Here is a 24992-nt window from a genome sequence, read left to right as displayed (position 1 = left end):
GAAATTGCCCAAACCCAGAAGGTCTAAAGTTGTTCTTTGACGAGTGATATCGGTAGATCGTTGGTGGTGGTGGGGTGTGGTTGAGATCTGTGGCTTCTGAAGTTGAGATCTGTGGCTTCTGAATGGGTTTTCTTGTGGCTTGGGTCCTGGGGTTGATGATACATTATGTGTGTTTAATTTTTTTGATGATACATTATGTTTGTGTAGTATTCATGGGTTTTTAGTACTATTATTTAACTTGTTTAATTCTTCTCAAAAAATTAAAAAAGTTGTAGTTCTAACTTCTAAAAAATTTTAGATTTGATTATGGATACTCAAAAAGATTAATTAGGATTGTAATTCACGTATAGATAATTAATCCAATTATAAGTGAAGATTAATTAAGCGTGCCCTAGCAATACTAGACAAAGATGAAACGAGAAGTGTCCTTGAGTACCTCATCAAAAACCTCAAATATAGGACATGGATTGTGACCAAGACCAAATGCTTTAATGTGGTCCTTGAGAGATTTCTTTTGCTTGAAGTCAGAACCGCAAATGCAAAGCCAGCGCTTTCCACAATTCTTCTCGTGAGTTTGCCAATCACCTTTCAAAGCCAAGAGCTTCCCACACTTGCGACATTCAAAGGGCTTCACTTCGTGCTTCCTCTTGTAACGGGTTTGCAAAGTTTGGAAATTTTTTAAAGGCTTTGCTCTTGGGTGGCTTATGTCGTTCTTGCACCCTTCAACACAACAATAACATGGAACGCCTAACATGGGTTGTAGTTGACTTCCCTTCAGCGAATCTGCCCCTTTTCGATATTGTGCCCCATGGCCCCATAAGTGTATCTACCACGAAAATCTATATTAGTTTTATAATAAAAATCTCAAATTTGTCACTAGCTTTATGGGGTTTATGGAGTTCAAATCCCAAATTCAAGCACCGCAAGAGGTATTTGAAATTTTGAATTATGGATTAAGATATGATTCAATACAAGTAGAATTTTTTTTTTTTTTTTGACTGAAATACAGGTAAAAGTTAAAAAGCCATTGAATGGAATTTTTTTTTTTTTTTAAGTTGATAAAAGCTGAAATTTTTTTGAGAAAATTAGAAGAATCGCACCTGAAGATCTAGCTTTTAAAGTAAATAAAAATTGCACCTGAAGATTGTTGTAGCGGTTGAAGGTTTTGAAGCAGACATGGCAAAAAAAAAAAAAGACTAAAACCAATATCTATTTGTTCGGGGATTGGTATCCAATAATTATTAGCTGTTATGTTTGCAGCTTCCTTTGTATTGGGGCTGTGACTAGAACCAAATGCTTTAATGTGGTCCTTGAGAGATCTCTTATGCTTGAAGTCAAAACCGCAAACACAAAGCTAGTGCTTTCCACAATTCTTCTCGTGGGTTTGCCAGTCACCTTTCAAAGCCAAGAGCTTCCCACACTTGTGACATGCAAAGGGCTTCACTCCGTGCTTCCTCTTGTAATGGGACTGCAAAGTTCGAAAATCTTTTAGAGGCTTTACTCTCGGGTGGCTTATGTTGTTCTTGCACCCTTCAGCACAACAATAACATGGAATGCCTAACACGGGTTGTGAATGACTTCCCTTCAACAAATCTGCCCCTCTTCGATACTGTGCTCCATGCCCCCATAGGTGTATCTACCACGGAAATCTATATTAGTTTTGTAAGAAAAATCTCAAATCTGTCACTAGCTTTATGGGGTTGATGGGGTTCACACCCTAAATCCAAGCACCACAACAGGTATTTGAAATTTTGAATTACGAATTAAGATCTGGTTCAATGCAGGTAGATTTTTTTTTTTTTTTGGACTGAAATACGAGTAAAAGTTAAAAAGCCATTGACTGGGAAATTTTATTTTATTTTATTTTTTTTAAGTTGATAAGAGTTTATTTTTTTTGTTGTTGTTGAGGAAATTAGAAGAATCGCACCCGAAGATCTAGCTTTTAAAGTAAATAAAAATTGCACTTGAAGATTGTTGTAGTGGTTAAAGGTTTTGAAGCAGTCTTGGCAAGAAAATAATGACTAAAACCAATATGTATTTGTTTGGGATTTGGTATCCAATAATTATTAGCTGCTATGTTTGCAATTTCCGTTGTATTTGCATCAATGGAACCACTCGAATGATTAGGAAGGCCAATGCTTAAGGGCAGCGTAACATCCTCAGTATCATCACTGCATGCTTTAGGGTTTTCTTCCATTGATACAGTAGGCCAGCTAGGTAAATTGCTTAGCGATGAATGTGGATGAAGAGAATCCTGGTCCATGCTTGGGAAAAGATTGAGAGGCTCAGTATCTGTATGATCTGAAGAAGAAGAAGAAGCTAATAGATTTAAGGCTAAGTGAAATTTCAAAGGGCTTCATGATATAAGCGCAATACTAGATAGCATAAAGGGTTGAGTGTGTTTCAAATGCAAAGAGGGTCTGATTATAGTTAGTGAGATCGTAGCCTTGCTTAAAAGATGATGTAAGATGTAATTCAAAGCTCATGAGAGAGAGAGAGAGAGAGAGAGAGAGAGAGGGTGGCTGAAGAATTAATGTTGGAGTTGAACAAAAAGAACCATTGTTGTGGGGGTCATAATTCTGTACTGACTCTACTGGTTATCTGTTTTTAGTATTGAAGCAAATTATCATAATTCTGGTGGCCCTTGGCTTCTGAATTTAGCAAAAAAAAGTTAAAACCAAAATATATCACCTCACTGTATATGAAAATAGTTATGAGATCACAATATCTCACTTTTAGATGTTTTTAAAAAATAGAAAATAAATCACATCATCCACCACTAATTGCTGTCAATGTGTGGAAAAATTATTTGGTGCACTCAGTGTATTACATTTTCCTCTTTCATAAAATTTGGATCCCATATATGAGACTCACATATGGAGTGTACCTTCACGTGAGATTTTTTTTTTTTGGTAAACAAAATTACCAGTAGAGGAAAACCTTCACGTGAGATTTAACACACCGAGTGCATTGAATAATCTCAGCTGTGTATGTGTTACCCGGTGTTGCTGACCAGAATGTGAAGATGCCGATTGAAAAACCGAACAATATAAACAGATAAACAAAACAGACAAAAATATTATAATTATGATTTGTAATCAAATCATAAATACATTCGACAATTATGACAGGCAAAGTTGACATTCTTTTACTGTTTTTTGGGTTCTTGAGGAGTGATGTGAAAGTTCAAGACATATCATAGAAATAAATATTAGCTGGTAACAAACTCTAACTTGAACTCCAATATAAAGTTCTATTATCATGAATACAAAATACGATAGTAAAGGAATGCCATTTCTTTTAGTAAATCACCCCCAGTTAGCTAAAGTGGATCTAAAAGCGGTTCTTGGCAACAGCATGTGTGCTTGATTACCATCAACGCCTACAATTTGTAACCATCAAGATGCCCAGATCAGATCAAATTTAAGTTAATATCATGCTGCAGGTGGTGGTGGGAAAACCACTTAGAGAATTTCAACCCAATGCCAGATGAGGGCAGGACTAGGCTACTGGAGATCAAGCAAATGATGATAGAACATTCTTCTTCAGGGTGAACTCGTCTGCCTTGGATGGGCTGATTGACTGCATCAAACAGGGAAAATATGATGAATCATTTAGCTAATTTTTTCAGTATCTTCAACATGATGCTAAACGGTAATAACTAAAAACTAAAAACTAATAGTTATGAACTTATGATTCCTAAGGGCACACAACCACAAAATTGCCATATGGAAGTAGTATTTTTTTTTTTTGAGAGATCAGTAAGGATGGTATTAATTTATAGTTGGCCATCCTTTATATTTAAATATCTTGAAAGCTTCTAAAAAAAATTGAAAGCCACAATACATTATTCTCACAATACAGTAACACTAAAGTCTAAACCTCATGATCCAGTGTGCAATCTACTCAATCTTATAAAAGAAAAAAAAGGACTTTTCTTTCTTTTGGTGATTGTAGAAGGACAAAACTTAGGTACAGTTATTTAAGTGCTGTTTCTTAGGTTCCCTTTTTAAGATTCAGCCATGTAACTACTTAACTAAAATATACACTTCCCTCCCATGAGAAAAAATCCACATGGCAGAATCTTAAGCACAAAACATCTAATAAAAAATTATTACAATGAACTATATGTCAGACACCAATTCAAAGAATTGGTCATTTTTAAGCTATCCAAAATTTGTAGATACTATTTCAAGCACAAAACATACCTTGTCAAGTATGCGCTGGAGCCGCTCAATTTCATTCTTAGCATAATCAGCACCTTTCTCCAAACAACTTTTAGCAGCTTTCGAGTAAATCTTTCCATACCTAAGAAGGGGTTTTAAGAGTTAAATCTAGGTTCACAGTTTTATAAGATATACAGAACGTGTACAAAAGTTGTGATGGTGTTTGAAGTAGTAGAGCAAACTATGTTATGATTTTGGAAGAATTTTATGGGATACTTTTTTTTTTTTGGTTATGTACCAAACAACATAATTTTTTTTTTTGGATAAGGCCATACCTGCATAATCTTAATGTTAAAGATAGTCTTCTTTAATATAAATTTTATAATAATAGATGAATAGTTAAGATTAGTTAACTATGATCTATAGAATGACCCATGAATTTAATGTACTTAAGTGTTCCAAATGATAAAAGCACACCATACACAGTGTAACACTTATGTTGAGCGACATAGCATAAATACGACATGTAAGACCAAACTTTTTTTATTGACAAAAACAAAAATTTTTAATAGATAATCAAAATAAAATCAATAAAACTAGGCCTTTTTAACTTAAAACTCTTGCAAAAAAGTTTTGCTTTCAACCATAATGTGTTAGTGTTAAACCACTAGGTGTTGAGCCACTTGGTGCAACCATAATGTGTAGGGTGCAACATTTAATATCTAGTACTATGTCCATACGCACAGTTTAATCAAGAATCAGATACTAAAATATAAACTAAAGTAAATATTTTAATAATATAATTAAAAATGAATAATAAAATAGATAGTAAATAAAACAATCCAAATTACTTTAAATTGTATGATGGATGCATATAGTGCAGAACCAAGTTATTATGAAAAATGCAAAGATTATAATACATTATATAATAATTTAATATAAAGTAATAAAATTGAATGGAAGAAAATAATACATGTGGCTGATCTTGACTAGTTTGTTAAGGATTCAAAACCGACCCCAAATTTTTTGGGATTAATGCTTGGTTGTTGTTATTGATGTTGTAATGGAAGTCATTTTAAAGTTCTTAAAACTTCTGATAATTGAGTTTCAACCAGAGAAGTATTCTAATTTTTCTTGGTAATAGCTTGATTGGTAGGCCTTGGAATGTGCTCCCTCAAGGTCCTGGGATTGAGTTTAGGGATTAATCCAATGCACGGCCAGGCTGAGGATTACTCAAACAATGGTGGGTCCAAGGGGCCCTACCTTGAAGAGGTTCCCCATCATTAAAAAATATTATTGAGTCACGTGACAAAATTATGTTGTATAACTTGTAACGCTTACATTGAAAAACATAGTGCAAGCATGACATGTAAGACCCAACTTTTATTATTAAAACATATAATACGATAACGAAAATTTATATTTCTAAGAACACTTGGCAATAGAATTTTAATGAAAGTAGTATTTTTTTTTTAACTTTTTGGAACTTTAACGATAGAGTTAATTTAAAGCATCAATGTTAATTATTTAAATGTGTTTTTAACGTGTCATATGACATTACGAGGAAAAGATCTAACTTGACAAAATCAAATGATGCAGAACACAAATTTTATTATAAAGTTTAATAGTTTGATGTGATATGATTTGGATGTGAACCTATATAATATGTAATTTAATAGTGAATGTTTTGATGACAATGACTAAATGAATGATTATTAAAATTTTACAACTCTTGTATAGTGTACTAGAAGTCTTACAATTTCACATGGAAGGATTTTTTTTGCATTTATGTAAATTTCTGTTAACTTTTAGTAATAATGGCGCTAATATAGGGTGCAAATTTAATGATTTAAAAATTTCCTAATTCTAACTGAAAGCTTTTAAAATTTATTTTTTGATTTGAAACCACCCAAACTATAGGGGAATTATTAAGGATAGGCACTTGACATAACCATGGTTTATGGGACCTAATTTTATCATATAGTCTATGATATTTACAAAGAGGATACCCACCAATAATACTTTATGCTTTCTTTTCTTTTTCTTTTTTTTTTGGGGGGGGGGGAGGGGGGGGGGCGTGGTGTTGTTTAAAACCTAGTAAGATATAAAAGCCAGAAAGCCACAAACTGACACCCATGGAGTACCTTGCACTGGAACCTGTGAGCTTCTCAGCTTCCTCTTGTATCCGAGCAAAGACAGCTTTCTTCTCTTCATTACTAGCAGCTACAAACTCCTTCACCAAGGCATCTAAACTCTCAACTATACCAGCCTGTAGAAACCATCAAGTATATCAAGTAAGCAATAATAAAATTGCCATCTCTGTCAGCTTTTATCTCAGTTACTAACCTTTGAAGTAAGCTGTCCCTTTGCATCACGGCTGGTGCCACTCTTTTCATTGATGAAAGCCACAAAGTCTTCCAAATCTCTGCCACCCTCATATTCTTCACCAGCTTTGTTGCCCTTTGGGAAGAATTTCAACGTTGGAAACCCACTCACACCATACCTTCATACAAAGCACTGACTTTTAATATTGATTGTTGGAAATCCTTAATGTTGATGAATCCATCACCAGTAGATAAATAAGCTTATAACTTGAGTTTGCACTTACTTTTCCCCTAGATCCTTGTATTTGTCAGCATCTAAATTAGCAATCACCACATCTTCCTCAAGTTTAAATGCTGTGGCTACCTTTTCATAGGTCTGAAGAAGCAAAAGAAAAACCCAAACCATTATAAAGAATATAAGTTATGGCTCCATCCACAAGCATAAAAGAAAAGAGGCAGACATACAGGAGCAAGGTTCTTGCAATGACCACACCTGGCAAAATCACAATCCATTAGAAACTATCCATTAACAGAGAACAAATTAAGAAGAAAAATAAATTAATTTCAAAATTCACTACCCATGGAGAAAGCAAGATCAACAGTATCTATAAAAACTAGACGTTAAGAGAGAGAGAGAGAGATAAGAATGCTTACCACGGTGCATAGAACTCAACCAAAACATCTTTGGTTTCATCCAAAACAACCTCACCAAAATTATCAGATGTGAGCACCACTACATTGGATGGAATTGCAGCTATCTTCACGTTAGTACCTGCAAACAATTGATCCGATTAGAAATTTCAGGTGGTTGCGTACACACGCACGGGAAAACATAAGAAATTTATAGTGACATTAGTTCCTGAAACTGTGACAGGGAAATTGTTAAAACCACAAAGAATGTCTGGCAATTAATGTTCTATTCTATGAGATATGCTATGTCAAAACAGAATGATCTATTGTGACAAATTCTTGAAGACATGATAGAGATGAATAATAGTACAAAAATTATGTGTAGCAACCAAAGTTCTACTACACGTTAGGGTAACACCTGAGGACTTGTTTAAAGACGATGAAGGCAAAGCATCCTAAAGAGATTACAATTCAAAGCACGTTATATTTGTTTGATTTGATAACATAGAACTAACATACATTGAGTGGGCTTCATACAACAGAGCCATTAAAGTGAAATAGAGAAACTAAAAATAAATAAAACAATATTTTTCTATGAAAAAATGCCATGTAATTTATTGTGTCTAACCCAAAATTCCAACAAGATGATATATTTTTTTTGGTTCACATGTTGAAACAGGTAACTTAGAAGACACAATACCTCCTTCAGTATTCACAAACTCAGCAAGGGCTTCTGTAGTACGTGGTCCTTCATACCTGTATAGACATATAACATTCAATCAAAATTCATTAAAAATAAGTGCATTAGACATGAGAAAGATGATTGACAGATGCCAAAATTTCAGGACTATGTTGATTAGTTGAGTCATCCTCACTTTTTGGGTTCCAAAGATCCTTTAGGAAACCATTTAAGTGTAGGATATCCAGAAACGTCGTATTTGCTGCACAAGCTCTTTTGGTCATCACAGTCCACCTACTCCACATTTACAAATGATATGTCAATAACATGGCATAAACTTTCAAGCATTCACCGCGGACATAAAAATTTGTCATCCGATGCAGATTACTCATAATATATGAAAATCAAGTTATAAATGTCATTTACAGCGTTGTAAAGAGCTGACCTTTGCGATCAAAACAGACTTGGCCTTTTTAAAGGTTGCGCCAAGCTTCTCATACTCTGGAGCAAGCTTTTTACAATGTCCACACCTATCACAGGAAAACATATTATCAAAGTAAGTTTCACTTTCCGGAAACCCAGTATGTGGGAAATCTGGTTTCCAACAAAGCCCATACCAAAAAAAAAAAAAAAGCCACGTAACTCAATTTAATTGAGGAATATAAGGTCTAGGAATTTAAGGTGTTGTACTTAGTTTTTTCATACACATCCTCAGATCCGATCTTTATTAAAAAAGTACTTTAATTATTCCGTAAAAAAAATAAAGTTTGAAATAGCTAAAAACATACAAATCTACACATAAAACCCTTTCTTTGCAATATTCATTTTCGTAATTTATTTTTCCCCGTCTTCTCAACATAAGTTTACATTTCAGTAATGATTCGAATATATAATATAAAGAATATTTAAAATAAATAAATAAATTCTATCAATGAAATTCATGGACTGATTATGTAGATTTGATTTGAAATGATTAATTCATTTCATTCAAAGTTCAATCTATCGGTATTGTTAAAATTCTTCATATGAAGCAATTTAAAGATTTGATCTCCAATTCTTATTAAGCTCCAAACCAGTACCAAAAATAACAGAACTTATAAGTTATAACATTTTCTTTGAGATCTTAGAAAACAATAAAGCAAGGATTTACAAGTTAAAAAACAATAAATTTGGAGCTGAAATTAAATTAAATAAAGAACAGTTCATTGTAAATTAAAATTACCAAGGAGCGTAGAACTCGACGAGAGCTGCTCTGTCTTGACCGACCTCTTTCTCGAAGTTTTCTTCGGTGAGCACAACGACGTCGTCTGCTACTGCTATGGATGATAGTGATAAAGCTAAAAACGCCAAGCCTACACAGATCTGAACAAGCTTTCCCATTTTTGCTCTTTTTCACTCTCTCTCTCTCTCTGTTTTCGCTTTTCTTTTTGCTCAAATGTCAAAACCAACTAGAAATGGAGAAATAGTACCCAAATATATATATTTAGGAATTTCCCCTTGTGTGTATATGCTTATGTTATTATTATTATTATTATTTTTTTTTTTTTTTTTGCTGAAGTATATGCTTATGTTATTTTTTTTATTTTTGGTAAAATACAGTTAACATGAGTTTTTTTTTTTTTTTAAGAAGAGATTAACATGAGATTTGGACTAACGATAGCTAAGTTTAAGATTTTTTTTAAAACTGATTAATTTAGTCACTAATTAGTATTAAAAAAAATGAGAAAAATAAATAACGATTTAGAATATAAGTTGAGTTTAGGATCAAGGTAGTTAATTAGTTCAAACCTCATGATTTTTTTTTAAGAGTGAAATAAGACAAAATACTTTATTAAAAAAGAATTGGCTATATCATCATAAAGAATATAATAAAATTGTGGTGGAATATTTTGTATCTACATAATACAATTGAGGACGTTAAGAGAATGTTTAGTTGGACAAGTTTATTACCTTCTCATTACAACAATTGATTAAAGGATTTAGAGAAAATTTTAGCATCTTGAATTAGATGTTAACTATATTTTACCTTTTTTTTTTTTTTTTGCTGAAGTATATGCTTATGTTATATTGTTAAATTCTTTATTTAGAGCAGGTGAATTTTTGTGGGCTGCTAAACCCAGGTGGGCGACCTCATGTGGTTATTAATTTATTATGGGCTGGTAAACCAGGTGGGTCTTTTTTTTTATGTTAGTGATGTGGCACGGTGCGGTTGGCAAATGAGTGCGGGGTTACGTGTTTTAGATGACGTGTCAAGTTGTGAGAGGTTGAGCTTGCTTGTACGGAGGAGAGGACTTTAGGGATACAAGAGACAAGACAGACTAAAAAACAAAATTGAATCTTACGAGACTTGTCCGAATGAGTATTTGTTCCAAGGCCCAATTGGGGCACAGTATAAAAGTCTAGCAATATTGGGCTTGGAATTAATTGAGTATGGACCTAAAAGTATAAAACAATGTAAAGCCCAAAATATTTACATCTACAATTTAATAATAATTGAGCAAGACTCAGGTACAGCAGTATTTAGATATTATTTCTTATCAAAGGCCTTGTAGCTGAATTGATACCTCCGAATGTATAAAGTGTTTGGGGGTTTATGAGGGAAATAGTTTGAGCTACAGGGATAATTATCTTTCAAAAAAAAAAATGTTGTTTCTTGGGTTTTTCTTTTAAGATTCTGTCATGTGAATTTTTTATCATGGAATGGAAGTATATTTTTAGTTTAAGTAGTCACATGGCTAATTTTAAGAGGAAAACCTAAGGAACAGTATTTAAGATACTGTACCTAAGTTTTGTCCATAATAATAATTGTCAAAGTGGACGAATGGATTGAATAGAACCAACGTGGACCGAATAGAACCAAGTTAGACTGAATTAAACCAAATAGAACCAAAGTGAACATAATAATACTGAATATGACCAAAGTAGACCAAATAGAACTAAAGTTGACAAAATTGACCAAATAGAACCGAATTGGACCAAAGTGGACAGAATAGAACCAAAGTTGACCGAATAGATCCAAAGTTCACCAAATAAGACCAACGTCAACCGAATAGGACCAATGTGAATCGAATAGAATCAAGATGGATAGAATGGACCAATTGGAACTAAAGTTTACCGAATAGGATCGAAGTACACAACATAAATATAAAAGAAACACTGTTTATAGCAGTAAATTTTGGTTTAAAAATCAAATGAATAAAATAATGATGTTGTGAAGCCTTCAAAGTTCAAAAAGTAAGGTAGCAAATATAAATATAGAATATATATGATATTAAGTTTACTCTCCTAAAAATTGTATATGATTTTTAGGAGAGTAAGTCAGCAACAAACCCCTTATTGTGAAATAATTTGTGTTGCATACAAACATGCTTTGGAATTAAGTTAAAGACTTGCATGCCACTCTAAGAAAAACAATTCCTAATGGGAGACTAAATACAAGCAACATATCGGGTTTAAAAAAAATGGTTGACATTTGATTAATTTTTGTCAAATAAATAAGGAATTAAAAAAAATTATGAGTCAAAATAAATAAAAAATTATGAGACTACCAAAGCTAGCTTGTGTGACAGTTTGGAAGAATCCAAAAAAAATTAAACATCTTTGATTATTATATATAGATATAGATTAGATATTGATTCTAAAATATATATATATATATATATATATATATAATAACAATTAGATATCCATCTGTCAAAATGGAAAAAGAATCTCTTGCTTAGATAATTATTGGGAGAGGTGTGCAGCCAACCCACCAACCCATCAAAACCAACTTGACTTAACCCAACTCGCCAAAACCGACCCGATCTAACCCAACCCACCAGGTTGGCTCGGTTTTTAGGCCTTGGTGGATTGGGTTGGATTACAAAATTTTTTTTCATAGCGGGTCAAGTTGAGTTTGAGTCATAAATTTTCAAACCCACCAAACCTAACCTGACCCACCCATATATTATATATATAAAATATATTATAAAATTAATAATTTTTTTTTTAAATAACCAGCTTTTCTTATCCTATATAAAAGCCAATTAGTTCACACAAACCCTAGTAAATTACTATTATTGTTTAGTCATTAGTGTTTTTGCCTTTAAGGAGTTACATTGATACTAATTTTTGGGTTTTTTTAAAATATATTTATATTTATATATTTTTCAACTCAATTTAATAATAATAATAATAATAAATTGTCTAACTCATGGGTTGAGCTGGACTTATGTGATAGGTTGGGTTGAATTTTTTTTTTTTGGCACACCATGGTGAATTGGGTTAAAAAATCCCTCAACCTGACCTATGCATACCCCTAATTATTGGTTAAAATATACATGAGCTAATATAATAGGTAAATATAACAACCCTAAAATCATTACTGATACAAAACCATGGTCCTATCGAATTCAAACAGAAGAATGATTGTTTTTTTCTTGATTTGTTGCTTAATTTGCAGCCACCTTAATCGTGCTTGATAGCTTCAACACGAATATGGAGGATTAAATTAAATGGTGGCTTCATTTTATTTTTTTATTTCTTGCATTAACAGTTTATGTAGTGTCACACCATTTGAAATTTTAAATTACCTGAGATTATATATACATTTGGATTTATAATATTTATCACAACAATGAAAGGTACACATTTGAGATAAAAATCATAGTATAATTTGGAGTAATTTTCTACTGAAGCAATATGAGTTTGGCAGAGAGTACAAATACAAGTGTCCATGATTGTCAAAATTAGACATCAAAGACTTAACAGCCATAATTAGCATTCAACTCTTCATAATAATCTTCTAAATTCTCATTAAAGCCTTTTGTAACGCAGAAAATACCTAATGTTAATATGTGTAACTCAATCAATATCGGGAACTTCTCTCTCTGTGGCAGGGGGAGCTTCAAGGTGCAATATGACATGATGCAGATTCTGCAAGTCATCAGCATGAACCTTCATAATTGACATTTCCTTTTTCAAGTCAGCTAAATGATTGCTGATTTGTATCCCCAGATCGCACTGATTATCATTGTTATTGGACATCACTTCAGACGCAGAATCTCTAGGATTTAAACAAGCTCTCCAGTTGCAGTCATCCATTATTGTATGGTCCAATCTGACAACCAAAGACATGCTCAAGTGAGGGGAAAAAAATGATGGCAGTCGCTTATTCCTATGTAACACAAGAAGAAAATAAACTCGGGTTATGTGTTTGATCTAATAGGAACATTAGGTAGTTTTGAAATATGAATATTTTTCATCTATACATAAATTGTGCAGGCACATACAATGGGAAAAAGGTAAAATTCCTGCACTGGTAGGTTGCACTTTTGTTCCTGCCTCCTTCCCCCTGATACTCCAGAAGTACTCATGGATCATCAGAGGAAACATTTGACAGACCCAAAACCCAAGTAAACACGGAAATTTCATCAGTGTTTTATGCCTTTTTCTTCTTATTTCTCTGAATTAAAAGCTTTATAGTTTATATCAATAATAAAACAGCAACTAAAACAAAAACACTTTCACAGCAAATCATCATCTATGCACTCTAATTTTTTTTTTTTTTTTTTTAATTTGACCTATACTCAAATAATATTAGCAAAACAAATCATCTCCCAAAAGATGAAGATAGATACAAAATTAATCAGAGTTCTCTATTGTTTCCAGAATCTTTTAACAGCACCCAAACTAACTACCCTGCAATTTCAATCAACCAATTCCCATCCATATATTTTAAAATGTTCAGGGCCCTAGTGTTTCTCTTCCTCTGTATATCATTTATATATGAGTAGCCTGAGCTACTTATGCAACCATCTTGCCAAAGCTCTTACACATCAGAACATTCCTTGCACCATTGAACTCTGCATGCCAGTTCCCTACACGTCTAGAGAAGCAGCACATAATAGTTACCTGTTCCCATATGCCCTTTGAGCTGCTCATGTCTTTAGTTAAAACATTTCTTTCCAAATAATTTTGCCCTTCTGACCACTTTTTAGATAGTGCATAATATACCAGAAGAAGTTAGATGCTTATCAATAAACTTAATTTTAGAAACAGTACATAATGAATACCCATCCTCCCAGTAAGGGGCGCAGGGCGACAAAAAAGGAACATTTATTCATGAATAAAACCAAAATATTAGAAAACATATAAGTGGTAGCATTTCTTACTTTTCAAGTATGCTCTGTAAGTCTGAGTTGTTTTTCACACCAAACAAGGCATCCACCACACCCTTTTTTGTCCTTACAAGCCCTTCCAAAGGACCGTATGACATGCATATAGAATGTATTGTTGAATCAGCAGTCTCTGAGCTGATGTTGCTAATGCTAATGGTGACATTGTCTTCAACAAGCAGAGGATGAATAGGTAGAATGTAGCTATCAACTACAATTCCACCAGCAGATATTGCTCTCTTGCAAGATTCCGCACTCTTGAAGCATGAGATTCACATACGTATTAGATAACCACAACAGAAAAAAGAGGGAGAGGAGGGATGGACAAACAAAAAAAATTACCTCAAATTGGATGTAGCAGCAACCACGTTTTTTTGGTTTACTTCTCATGGAAGCCTTAGAGATCTTCCCAAAAGTTGAAAGTGCCTCTTTCAACAGGGAAAGGTTGACTGAGGAAGGTATTTTCTCAACAGAAATAGAGCTTGAACTATTGAAATTAGAAGCATCTACATTGTTAGGATTACTAGAAACATTGTCAAGGTTGTCTAGCTTGAGACGATGAGCTAGAGAAGAGATTACAAATTTTGTAGAGTTATTTTTCAAGCTGGGGCTGACTTCTGAACGCAAAGGCATGCCAGATGAAGATCTTCTTGCGTGCTCATTTTTCTGCATAAATTGGAGATTTAAGCTCCGGTCACAACTCCCTTTGCATTTTTCAATGAGTATTCATGAAGACTTAAGCTGAGAGAACTATCAATATGAATATAATGAATTCAAAGATACACAGACTCCAATCAGTGCATTATTTGCATACCCTAAAAGGTTCTGGCTTTTCTGTCTTCAATTTCTTAAGTGTACCTAGACTTCGTGCCACTGGTGAGCCTAATTCTGCAAAGTCATCATCTTCACCCGAGGAACTATAGAAGGACTGCCTAAGGCTCTGAATGCCTTCTAATTGGAAATTGGCCACTGTTTGTATGCAACATACAGCCCTATTAGAGAAAAAGTTCATAAAATTAATCATCTTTTCAACATACAGCCCTATCTTTTAACAGCAATAAAAGAAAAATGTATTTTTTCATAACTTGAATGACCAGCTTAGCAGATAGAATAGAATTTACATTTGGACAAATGTGGTAAAAGAATAACTAAAGTTTTTATTTTTTTTTATATAGTTGCAAACTTACAATAGGGTAGTGGGGATTTGAATCTTAGATGTCTTTGTTGGAAACACCAAGAGATGCCATTTGAGCTACAAGGCTCTTGGCAAGAATTAAAGCTTTTACTTGTGTATATCAAAAGTAAAAAGTGTCACCATGGCTTACTTTAATACGACAATCCAACAACAAAAGGTCAATCAAAAAAATGTTTTTTTGCAGATATTTTTTATTGAACGACTTTGGGTCTAAAGAACATCCGCAAATCTCAATCCCATATCACAGTTTCTCCAAATATGAATTCATCTAATTCACACAATGCACCTACATCACTTCTCAATTAGGTTTTTTTTTTTTTTTTTCTTGGGTGGTAGGGTTCAAAAATTAATTAAAAAAAGTACCAAATTAATCAAAAAATTAGGACATTAATATGACAACAATGTCTCTCAATGAGCAATCAGTTTCAAGTCTCAACTAGTATTTGGATTTGGACAAGCACCCAAATAACTCCACCTAAATATTGAAATCAAACAATTTGAAATTGCAAAAAGAACTTGATAAAATCCATCCAATTAGTTTTTTAAAAATGAAATTTATATTATCTAAATTCAGAAAAAGTCAGACACAAATTAATAAGCTAAAAACCATGTATTATCGTACAAAGTCCTTTATTTCTATCCTAAACCACCTCTTATTTACATAAACATACACATAGCTAAAGCCCTAAATTGTAATATCTAGTTAAATCAGAACTATATATATATATATAACTGATTTAAGAAAATGGAAACAAAATAAAGTGGCAGAAATGAGCTCGAATAACCTGAGCTTTGAAGAGACTGAAACGACGCCGTGTTCGCCTGCGCGTATTTTAATGCCAAACCTTCAGAATCTAACAGTGAAAAATGTGAAAATAAAAGGGAGAGTTAGGGTTAGGGTTTACCAGTGAATAGTGAAGATAGACAAGCTCCGAGCCTCGGCTTCAGCATCATCGTCGTCGAAATCAGTAGATTCAGTAACGGCTAGTCGTTTACTGATATCTCAAATAAATAGCAAAGGCAATTGTTTATTACACATACTAGTTGCTAACCGTGAGATGCACGGGAAAGCTGTAGGCTTTTAAAAAAATAAATCCAACGATGAGCAAATAAACATTTTGCTAGGAAGATTTATTTTTTATTTTTTTAAATAAAGAAATATTTAACTTTTATACTTTTTCATAGTTTAGAAATACTATCTAACATTGAATGTTATTAAGTTGCAAGTGTATAGTTACCAAAACCTATAAAGTAATTTATAATTCTTAAATTAATAAAGCAAAACTCTTAATAGTTATATATACACACACTCAAAACTAATATAAACTGCAAATATATAAACAAAACCATGATCTGAAGAAGACAATTCAAATTTGAGTAGCAATATGACTTTTTCATAGTAATAATAATATAGACAATTCAAAACATGGAACAATATCAAAATTATAATACCTAATTCCATTATCTTTTACGTTGAATCCAAGCAGATAATTAATGAAATTAATCCAAACAAAAATTTTTCAACCAAAAATCATAGCTTTTAATAGGAAAACAAAAAATCACATGAATCTAAATAAAAAACATTTAAGATGAAGAATTACGATCAAACTTCAAAATATATAGAATCTCCAAATTCTACTTCAAAACCAAACCAAATTCAACAAATTTATATATAACATACCAAATAAAAATTTATCGTTCCCTAGGCTGGAAGACATAGGTTGCAACTTTGATTTTTCTTTAAAAAAATAGAGATGCTTTATCTGCCATGTACAATAACAAAAAATTAGTAGAAATTTTAACCCAAAAACCAAACCCACGAAAACAATGTCAATATAAATATAGAGATTAACCCAAATACTATAAAAAAAAAAAAATCAATTCTAAACGTAACAAAAGAATAAGATAGAATGAAAATCTTATATATAAACAAATATCCACGTAAGTTGAATTGAAGTTTTATTAATAATAACAATATAAAAAAATTCGACATAAAATTTGTTAATCAAAGAAGAAAGTTGAATTAGATTGCTTGCATTTTTTTTTTTTTTTTTACATTAGTCTATGTTTTTTGCTTCGGCTATATATATATATATATATATATATATTGTGCGCTCCCAAATATGGCTGTTGGGCCTAAGATGTATTTGGGCTCACAATCTATTTGTATGGTGGGCTTTCTGATTTCCTACAACGGGTAATGCTATGCTCAGCCGATCCAGTACCCAGCTTTCCTGACTTCCATTATCACTTTCCCTCTTCTTCCAGGATGACTGATCCCTCTCCCTCTCTCGTCTTTCTCTTCGGAATTGCCAACCTCGCCAACCGAATCCTCCTTGCTTATTTATAGCCATAGTTAGTGGAATGATCATGATCATTCCCCTGGTGAGTGGAAGGAGGGGTCCAATACTGCTTCTCCTAAGTGGATGTCTGATTTTGAGTGGGGAGGGTGGCAGTGGCATTGGAACTAGCTCCACCGCTAGACTTTATGCTCGGCAGGGGCATTCCCTAGGCAATGGAAGGAAGGTCCAATACCATTTCACTTAAGTGGATGTTTGGTAATGGATGGGAGAAGATGACAGTAGTGTTGGAACCTGCTCCGCCAGTAGGTTCTCTGCTTGGCAGTGGCATCCCCTAAGTGCTGCCGTGCGTTCTGAGTCCAACCTGCTCGGATGCGGTATCCCCTAAGTGATGCCGTGCGAGACTCCACACTCGCCGGCCATGCCGTGAGAGCTTTCACACGTGATCATTGTTAGGCTCTCACACGTGTTGTCACATTCGTGGGCCTCTGAGTAAGTGGGCTTGAAGGAGGGTGGCACCCGTACAATAGCCCCCCCCTTGATTCATGCTCCGCTTATGGTGATGAATCAAGGATCCCAGTCAGATCATGATGATAACTCCCTGTGAATGTCCATTCCCTGCACGCAGTCAGGGCAATCGTCATTGTAGATTTCTCAAAAATAGTGTCGCGCCAGGTCATCACATCAGTAATTAAAACTCTGTAGTTGGTGAACCGCCTGACGGTTCGTAAACTGTGCCCACGTGTGTGGGGAGGTTACCTAAAATTAATTTGGGAGGTTTTTCCCGCTTCTGCCTTATTAAATGCTTCAAAGTCCTATAAATAGCTCATTCTGGGCTCCTGTTTTATTTTTTGTGTTCCTTACGCTCCCAATCTTTCCCTTGCCAAGCATTCATCTTTTGCGAAAAACTCCTCCTCAGTTCTTCACTCCCTAGAGCCCAAAGTAAGTTTTCTTTAACTCTCTCTTTTTTCAATTCTTCTTCGTTTCACACTTTAGGAATGGGGTATTCTCATCTTCTCACCCCTGGGGCAGCCTTGGCTAGTTTTAGAGAGACCTTTGGTGTCCCAAGGGATGTCGACATTGCATACTGCAATATGGGCGATATCGAACTCGAGAGGGCCGCTGATTCGAGAGTGGCGTTCTTTCTGCTGATGTCAATACTTGAGGGTGGGGTTAGATTCCCTATAGACCCTCTCATAATAGGCACCCTACGGTTCTACGGGCTGTGCCCCGACCAGCTCCCCCCAAATTTTTATAGGGTCGTTAGTTGCGTTAGTCGACTGAATCAGCTGTTCGGGATGCAACTAAATCATCATGACATCAATTTTATGTATAAATTGTGTGGCAATTTTTCAAGTGACTTTTACTTGAAAACTAGAGATATGCGAGTTTGGCTTATCTCTTGCCTGCCTGACTCTAATAAAAACTCAGCCAATGAGTTTGTTCGGGTGCGCAGCAACTGGCTTGCCGGTGAGCTGCTCTGCCCGCTTTCGTCACGTAATGTTGGTCAGTACCGAGAACCTTTGATTACTATGACCATGCATCTTTTCATTGTTTGAGCCATTAACTGATCGGTCTGTTTTCGAATTTGTTGCAGAATTAAGAAGGTTTTTGCCGGATTCCCGAGTCATACACGCACGGGATCTTAACTTTGTTTTGAGGTCAGAGATTTCTGTGCACGACGACGGGCAACTTCGGGCGTCTCATCTGATCCTCAGCGTTAACCCGGTGTACAATACTTGGCAAAACTTCAGCCAACCGCTCTTGGTAGATAGTCAGCTCCTGTCGTACATCGACGTCCGGCACAAAAAATTCCTTCCTCCCGCGCTTACCACTGGTAAAGCTCGAGAACTTAGCCCTCGATATACCACTGCAGACGACATTGCTCCAGTGAGGGACGAGTTTGCCGAGCAAGTGTCCCAAAGCCGAAGAAGACACGAAGCTATCGAACAGCCTGAAAACGCTGCCCTAGCGACCAAGGAAAGAGCGGCTGAACTAGCAGGTACTTTGGGCACTAAATCCAACAATGTGGGAGAAATGGTGAAGCATAGGGAGATGACCCTTGCTCGGTTCATACCTAATGCCGGACTTGTTTCTCAACCCCCACTTCCTCAAGGGACCAGTCCGGCTCTTCCTGTGGGTGAAACCAGGAAGAGAAAAAGAGTCGTCGAGAAGAATACTCCTGCCCCGTCTGATGCCCTACCGAAGACTCCTACCCGCGTAAAGGGCGGTTCTAGGATCCAAGAGACGCTGGTTGTCACTTCGCCAGCGGCTCGGGTTGGGACGAACATGGTGTCTTCTTCCCAATCCGAGGTTGGTTGGCAACCCGCTTTTCAGTTGGGTTACAAGCTTTTACTAGCCAGTGCCAGCGTTCGTCTGTGGTCTGTGGGACAAGGGCGAAGGGGGAAGAGTAGCTTAGAGTTTGGTGCAAGGCCTCCTACTGCCCGAGGATGTCCATTATTTTTCAGAAGGTGAGGACGAGATGCTTGTTAGGTAGCTATAATGGCACATCATTGCTGTAATTTCCCCTTCCTTATGCTGTATTCGTTGTGTTGGATAAGTTTCTTCCCAGTTTCACTCTTCTGTTGCTGTTCTATTTTCAGGCCGTGCAGTTGACCTGCGTTATGTACGGGAGGTTGAAAGATGCAACCAAGGCTGCTGAGCGGGAGAAGGCGCTGAAGGATGTGGCTGAGGTTACTGCCAGGGAGAAAGGGGAGGCTGCTGCGGCATCAGAGAGGAAGGCAATAGATGCCGAGAAGGCCCGGCGAGTGGCCAAGAGCAAGCTGACCATCCTGGAGACGAAGCTAGGCGAGACTGAGCTCAAGCTAGCAACGGTGGATAGCTTGAATCTAGCCCAGGCTGATCAAATTGCCAACCTGAAAGAATCCCTCGAGGACTACGAGCAAAAATGGTTCAACGTGGGCTTCTCGGAGGCGGAAAACTCTGCGGAACCGATCATTCACCAAGCTCGGCACCATGGGTTCGGGGAGTGGTGGCTAGCTGCTCTTCAGCAATGGGAGTGACTGAGGATTCCCCGCTGTGGAACCCCGAGCAGATCCCTTACTCGGCCTCTCCACTCCCCGCCGTTCAGAGTCAGGCCGATGCTACTGATGATAAGGAGACTCCGAGCATGAGGGATCTTGTGCGGGATATTGACGCTCATGCGGAGACAGCTAAACCGAAGGTTACGAGCAATATCCGTACTGGAGCCGACATTGTTCAAGGTCAGACCCCACCGATGATCCAGACAGCTGGGAGTGGAACTGAGAAGCCCGTTACTCCCCCCGCACCAACTGACCCTGTCGTTTGAAAAACTAGCTCTGTTCTTTTTCTTTTTGTTGGTTTGTGTTTGGTGTACCTAAATCGCCGGGCTGTGGTGATGGAACAATTTCATTATCTCTTGGATAACTTTGATTAATGTTGTTTAAATATCACTTGTGTTTCCCTATCGCTTGTTTGATAATCGCCGATTCTGCACATGTTTAAGGTTAGGCCGCTCATCATACCTTACTTTCTCACTTTTTGGGGGCGGGGACTAGCCCTTCCACCCTTAGGACGTGTTTACCTAGGTTCTTGGTAATTCGGTGTCACAGGCAACGTCAAGGGCGAGTTTTTGTCTCAAGGAAGATGTAGTTTAAGGGGTCGAACCAAGGACGAATTTTTGTCCTTATATGAAAATAGTTTAAGGCTTACACCTGCTCGGTGATAAGGATCAAACTGAGGACAAGTTTCTACTTTTAGATGAAAATAGTTTAAGGCTTACAACTGTTGGTGATAAGGATCAAACCGAGGACAGGTTTTTGCCCTTAGATGAAAATAGCGTAAGGTTTCCACTCGCTCGATGATAGGAATCGAACCGAGGATAGGTCTCTGTCTTTAGACAATGTGTAGTTTAAGGTTTACACCTGCTCAGCGATAGGAATCGAACCAAGGATAGGTTTCTATTCTTAGAAGATATATAGTTTAAGGTTTCCACTTGCTTGGTGATAGGAATCGAATCGAGGATAGGTTTATGTCCCTAGAAGATGCGTAGTTTAAGGTTTCCACCTGCTCGGTGATAGGAATCGAACCGAGGATAGGTTTTTGTCTTTAGAAGGTGTGTAGTTTAAGGTTTCCACTTGCTCGGTGATAGAAATCGAATCGAGGATAGGTTTCTGTCCTTAGAATGAATGAGATGTCTTTACATTCGTGATTCTCTCTATATTTATTGCCCGGCAATAATAACTTAAAAGTAATGGGGTCATATGCACCTGCATGAGTAAATTCCGTCATATTAAATACGTAATAATGCAAAATTACATAAAGTTTACACCTTTGGAAAATAATTGGTCAATGATAGAACTTCTTCAAGTTGTGAACATTCCATGGCTGGTGAAGGGGTTTTTCCTCCAAGTTCTAAGTAGTACACCCCCGCACTGGCAATAGCAGTTACTCGGTAGGGCCCTTCCCAGGATGGAGCTAGTTTGCCTGCATTAACGTCTTGTGTGTTCCCTACGACCTTGCGAAGTACTAGATCCCCAGCAGCAAACTCCCATTTCCTCACACTTTTGTTGTATCTCTGGGCAAGCTTTTGCTGATACTCTGCTAGTCGAATGATGACTGCTTCTTGGCATTCCTCTAGCAAGTTTAGCTGCTTTGCCATTAGCTTCTCGTTCTCGTTCGGAGCGAATCCCGCGACTCAGGCGCTGCACAGGTTCACTTTGGCGGGGATGACAACCTTTGCCCCGTAAATCAGAGAAAATGGTGCTTCTCCCATGGATTTTCTGGGAGTTGTTTGGTATACCCATAGGACGCTCGGCAACTCCTCGACCCATCTTCCCTTGGCGCCCTCCAGCCTTTTCTTCAATCTGCTCACGATGGCCTTATTGGTTGCTTCTGCCTGGCCGTTGCTCTGCGGATATGCTGGTGTGGAATACCGGTTCCAGATACCGAGGTTGTTGCCGAACTTTCAGAACGCCTTGCTGTCGAACTGTAGACCATTGTCTGAGACAAAAGACTCCGGCACGCCAAATCTTGTTATAATGTTCCTCCATACGAACCTCTTGACCTCAACATCTCTGATGTTCGCAAGCGCCTTCGCTTCTGCCCATTTCGTGGAGTAGTTTATGGCCATTAGCACAAACCTCCGGTTGCTCGGTGCTCGGGGAAATGGCCCGACCATGTCTAGCCCCTAGCGAGCGAATGGCCACGGGCTACTTATTGGGTTTAAGTTCCCGGCGGGATAGTAGATCATCGGTGCGTGCATCTGGCACTGCTCGCACCTCTGGGCATGCTCGGTTGCATCTTTCCTCATTTGCGGCCACTAAAACCCTTGAGTCATTGCTCGGTGCGCCAATGAACGCCCCCCACGTGGCTACCGCACACACCCTCGTGCAGCTCAGTCAAAAGCTCTTCGGCCTGATTGGGACGATGACACTGCAAGTACGGCCTTTCGAATGATCGTCGGTATAACTTCCTATCGACAGTCAACCAGTACCGAGCAGCGGTCCGTCATACTCAGGCTGCCTCTTTCTCATCTTCCGGGGCTTGGTCCTCTGCAAGGAACTCAATGATAGGGTCCATCCAGCAACTCTCGGTTGTGGTGATCTGTGTGACCGACGTCCTGGCGGTAATACTTGGTTCCGACACTAACTCCACCCTGATCAACCGAGGTACCATGTCAGCTATTGATGACGCCAGCGTTGCTAAGGAATCGGCGTGCCGGTTCTGCCTCAAAGCTACCCGTTCAATCTTGACCTTTGAAAAATTACCCATGGTCTGCTTTACCAGTCGCAGATATTCAATCATCCGAGTATCTTTGGCCTCGAAGTTCCCCTGCACCTGGTTCACTACTAGGAGAGAATCCGAGTAAACTTCCACCTCTCTGGCTCCTAGATCCGTGACAACTTTAAGTCTGGCTAGCAGGGCCTCATACTCGACCTCATTGTTAGAAGCCCTGAAGCCTAACCTGAACGAGTGCTCCAGCTTTAGCCCTTCCGAGGTGATGACCATAATTCCAGTCCCGCTCCCGCCGCATTGGATGCGCCATCCACAAATACTTTCCATGGCCTGACCTCCGCGAGGCAGACTACATCCGTACTTTTCGATGAGAACTCGACAATAAAATCCGCAAGTACTTGCCCCTTCACCGAGTTCCTCGGCCTATATCTGATGTCAAAAAAACCTAGTCGAGTCCCCCACTTAGCTATCCTCCCCATAAAGTCAGATCTTCTCAATAATGACTGAAATGGATACTTGGTCAAGACATGGACGGTGTGGGCCTGAAAGTAATGGGGCAATTTTCGGGTGGAATGCACGAGTGCCAGCACCATTTTCTCCAATGGTAAATACTTGGTCTCGGTGTCAACTAACGTCTTGCTGATGTAATAAACCGGGAGTTGTACACCACTATCCCTCAATAGCACGGCGCTGGCTGCGTGCTCGGATACCGAGAGGTACATATACAGGTCTTCTCTTGGTTCCGAGGTTGCCAACGTCGGTGCCTGCCCAAGGTAGTACTTAATATCTTGGAAGGCTCTGTCACACTCCACGTCCCATTGAAACCCCCTCCACTTCTTCAAAAGCTGATAAAATGGTTGGCATCGATCAGCAAACTTGGAAATAAATCGGTTGAGAGTAGCCAGCATACCGGTCAATTTTTAAACCTCTTTCAGATTGCTCGGTGGTTTAAGACGCATCACGGCTTCGATCTGATATGGGTTAACTTCGATCCCCTATTTGGTAATCAAATAACCCAAGAACTTGTCAGACTTTACTCTGAAGGCGCTTCTCGGCGTTGAGGCACAGCCGATGTCACCGAAGTATCTCGAACACCTCCTTAAGGTTGTTAATGTGCTGCCCCTTTTGCTTGCTTTTTATCACCATGTAGTCAATGTATACCTCAACCGTATGTCCAATCTTATCCCGAAACATCCTCGTCATCATTCATTGATAAGTGGCTCCCGCGTTCTTCAATCCGAATGGCATCACGGTGTAGTGATAGTTGGCATCGGGTGTTATGAATGCCATTTTCTCCTGATCCTCGACGGCTAAGGCAATCTAGTGATAACCATGGAAAGCATCGAGGAAGCTCATTCTTGGGTGCCCGCATGTAGCGTCCACTAATTGATCAATTTTCAGCATCGGGAAAATGGATCCTTTGGGCATGCTCGGTTTAGGTCGGTGAAATCAACACAAACCCTTCACTTACCAGACTTCTTCTTCACGACCACCGTGTTTGCGAGCCACTCTAGGAAGAACGTTTCCTTTATGGCTCTCGCCTCTCTGAGCTTCCCAACCTCCTGTCTAACGGCCTCTGCATGCTTCTTTGCAGACCTTCTCGGTCTCTGCTTCTTAGCAGGGCATAAAGGGCCCATATTTAGCTTGTGAACTATAAATTCGGGGTCAACCCCGGGCACCTCATATGGGCTCCAGGCGAACACATCCACGTTTTGTATAAGAAAAAGCAGTAACTCCACCCTATCTCCATCATTCAAGCCTACCCCTATCAGGAAACTCCTTTCGCCTCCCGGCAGGATTTTTACCCTTACCAAATCCTCGG

General features: G+C 37.6%; 3 protein-coding genes across 3 annotated transcripts; all 3 read right to left on the bottom strand.

The window, feature by feature from the left end:
- Positions 1–400: 400 nt before the first annotated feature.
- Positions 401–2263, bottom strand: LOC142612286 (protein TRANSPARENT TESTA 1-like). The gene is made up of 3 exons (XM_075784397.1): positions 2016–2263; positions 1138–1186; positions 401–826 (listed from the first exon to the last, which is right to left on the bottom strand). Exons 1-3 carry the CDS (start codon positions 2261–2263, stop codon positions 401–403), a joined length of 723 nt encoding a protein of 240 aa, XP_075640512.1.
- An 814-nt stretch (positions 2264–3077) lies between these two features.
- LOC142613435 (putative protein disulfide-isomerase A6) lies at positions 3078–9275 on the bottom strand. Its single transcript, XM_075785801.1, has 11 exons — positions 9022–9275; positions 8245–8329; positions 7996–8093; positions 7821–7876; positions 7145–7262; positions 6956–6983; positions 6775–6866; positions 6513–6669; positions 6311–6435; positions 4209–4308; positions 3078–3582 (listed from the first exon to the last, which is right to left on the bottom strand). Exons 1-11 carry the CDS (start codon positions 9177–9179, stop codon positions 3517–3519), a joined length of 1083 nt encoding a protein of 360 aa, XP_075641916.1. The 5' UTR covers positions 9180–9275; the 3' UTR covers positions 3078–3516.
- Positions 9276–12431: 3156 nt separating this feature from the next.
- On the bottom strand, positions 12432–16254 carry LOC142611821 (uncharacterized). The gene is made up of 6 exons (XM_075783964.1): positions 16058–16254; positions 15938–15974; positions 14772–14949; positions 14300–14623; positions 13955–14214; positions 12432–12900 (listed from the first exon to the last, which is right to left on the bottom strand). The coding sequence occupies exons 1-6, from the start codon at positions 16104–16106 to the stop codon at positions 12645–12647; spliced, it is 1104 nt and encodes a 367-aa protein (XP_075640079.1). The 5' UTR covers positions 16107–16254; the 3' UTR covers positions 12432–12644.
- Positions 16255–24992: the final 8738 nt, after the last annotated feature.

This window comes from Castanea sativa, chromosome 10 (assembly GCF_040712315.1).
Source record: "Castanea sativa cultivar Marrone di Chiusa Pesio chromosome 10, ASM4071231v1".
Taxonomy (NCBI): domain Eukaryota; kingdom Viridiplantae; phylum Streptophyta; class Magnoliopsida; order Fagales; family Fagaceae; genus Castanea; species Castanea sativa.
This window is presented reverse-complemented; position numbering and strand designations above follow the sequence as displayed.

Excerpts from the sequence above, each read along its gene's own strand:
- LOC142611821 (XM_075783964.1), bottom strand. The coding sequence starts at position 16,106 with ATGATGCTGAAGCCGAGGCTCGGAGCTTGTCTATCTTCACTATTCACT. Across the intron at positions 15,975-16,057 it reads TCTATCTTCACTATTCACTG|GCGAACACGGCGTCGTTTCA; the intron begins GTAAACCCTAAC and ends AAATACGCGCAG. Across the intron at positions 14,624-14,771 it reads AAAAGCCAGAACCTTTTAGG|AAAAATGAGCACGCAAGAAG; the intron begins GTATGCAAATAA and ends CAATTTATGCAG.
- LOC142612286 (XM_075784397.1), bottom strand. The coding sequence starts at position 2,263 with ATGGACCAGGATTCTCTTCATCCACATTCATCGCTAAGCAATTTACCT. Across the intron at positions 1,187-2,015 it reads CATATTGGTTTTAGTCATTA|TTTTTGCCATGTCTGCTTCA; the intron begins TTTTCTTGCCAA and ends AGTCTTTTTTTT. Across the intron at positions 827-1,137 it reads ACCGCTACAACAATCTTCAG|ATACACTTATGGGGCCATGG; the intron begins GTGCAATTTTTA and ends TTTTCGTGGTAG.
- LOC142613435 (XM_075785801.1), bottom strand. The coding sequence starts at position 9,179 with ATGGGAAAGCTTGTTCAGATCTGTGTAGGCTTGGCGTTTTTAGCTTTA. Across the intron at positions 8,094-8,244 it reads AGTCTGTTTTGATCGCAAAG|GTGGACTGTGATGACCAAAA; the intron begins GTCAGCTCTTTA and ends AATGTGGAGTAG. Across the intron at positions 6,984-7,144 it reads GTTGAGTTCTATGCACCGTG|GTGTGGTCATTGCAAGAACC; the intron begins GTAAGCATTCTT and ends TGATTTTGCCAG.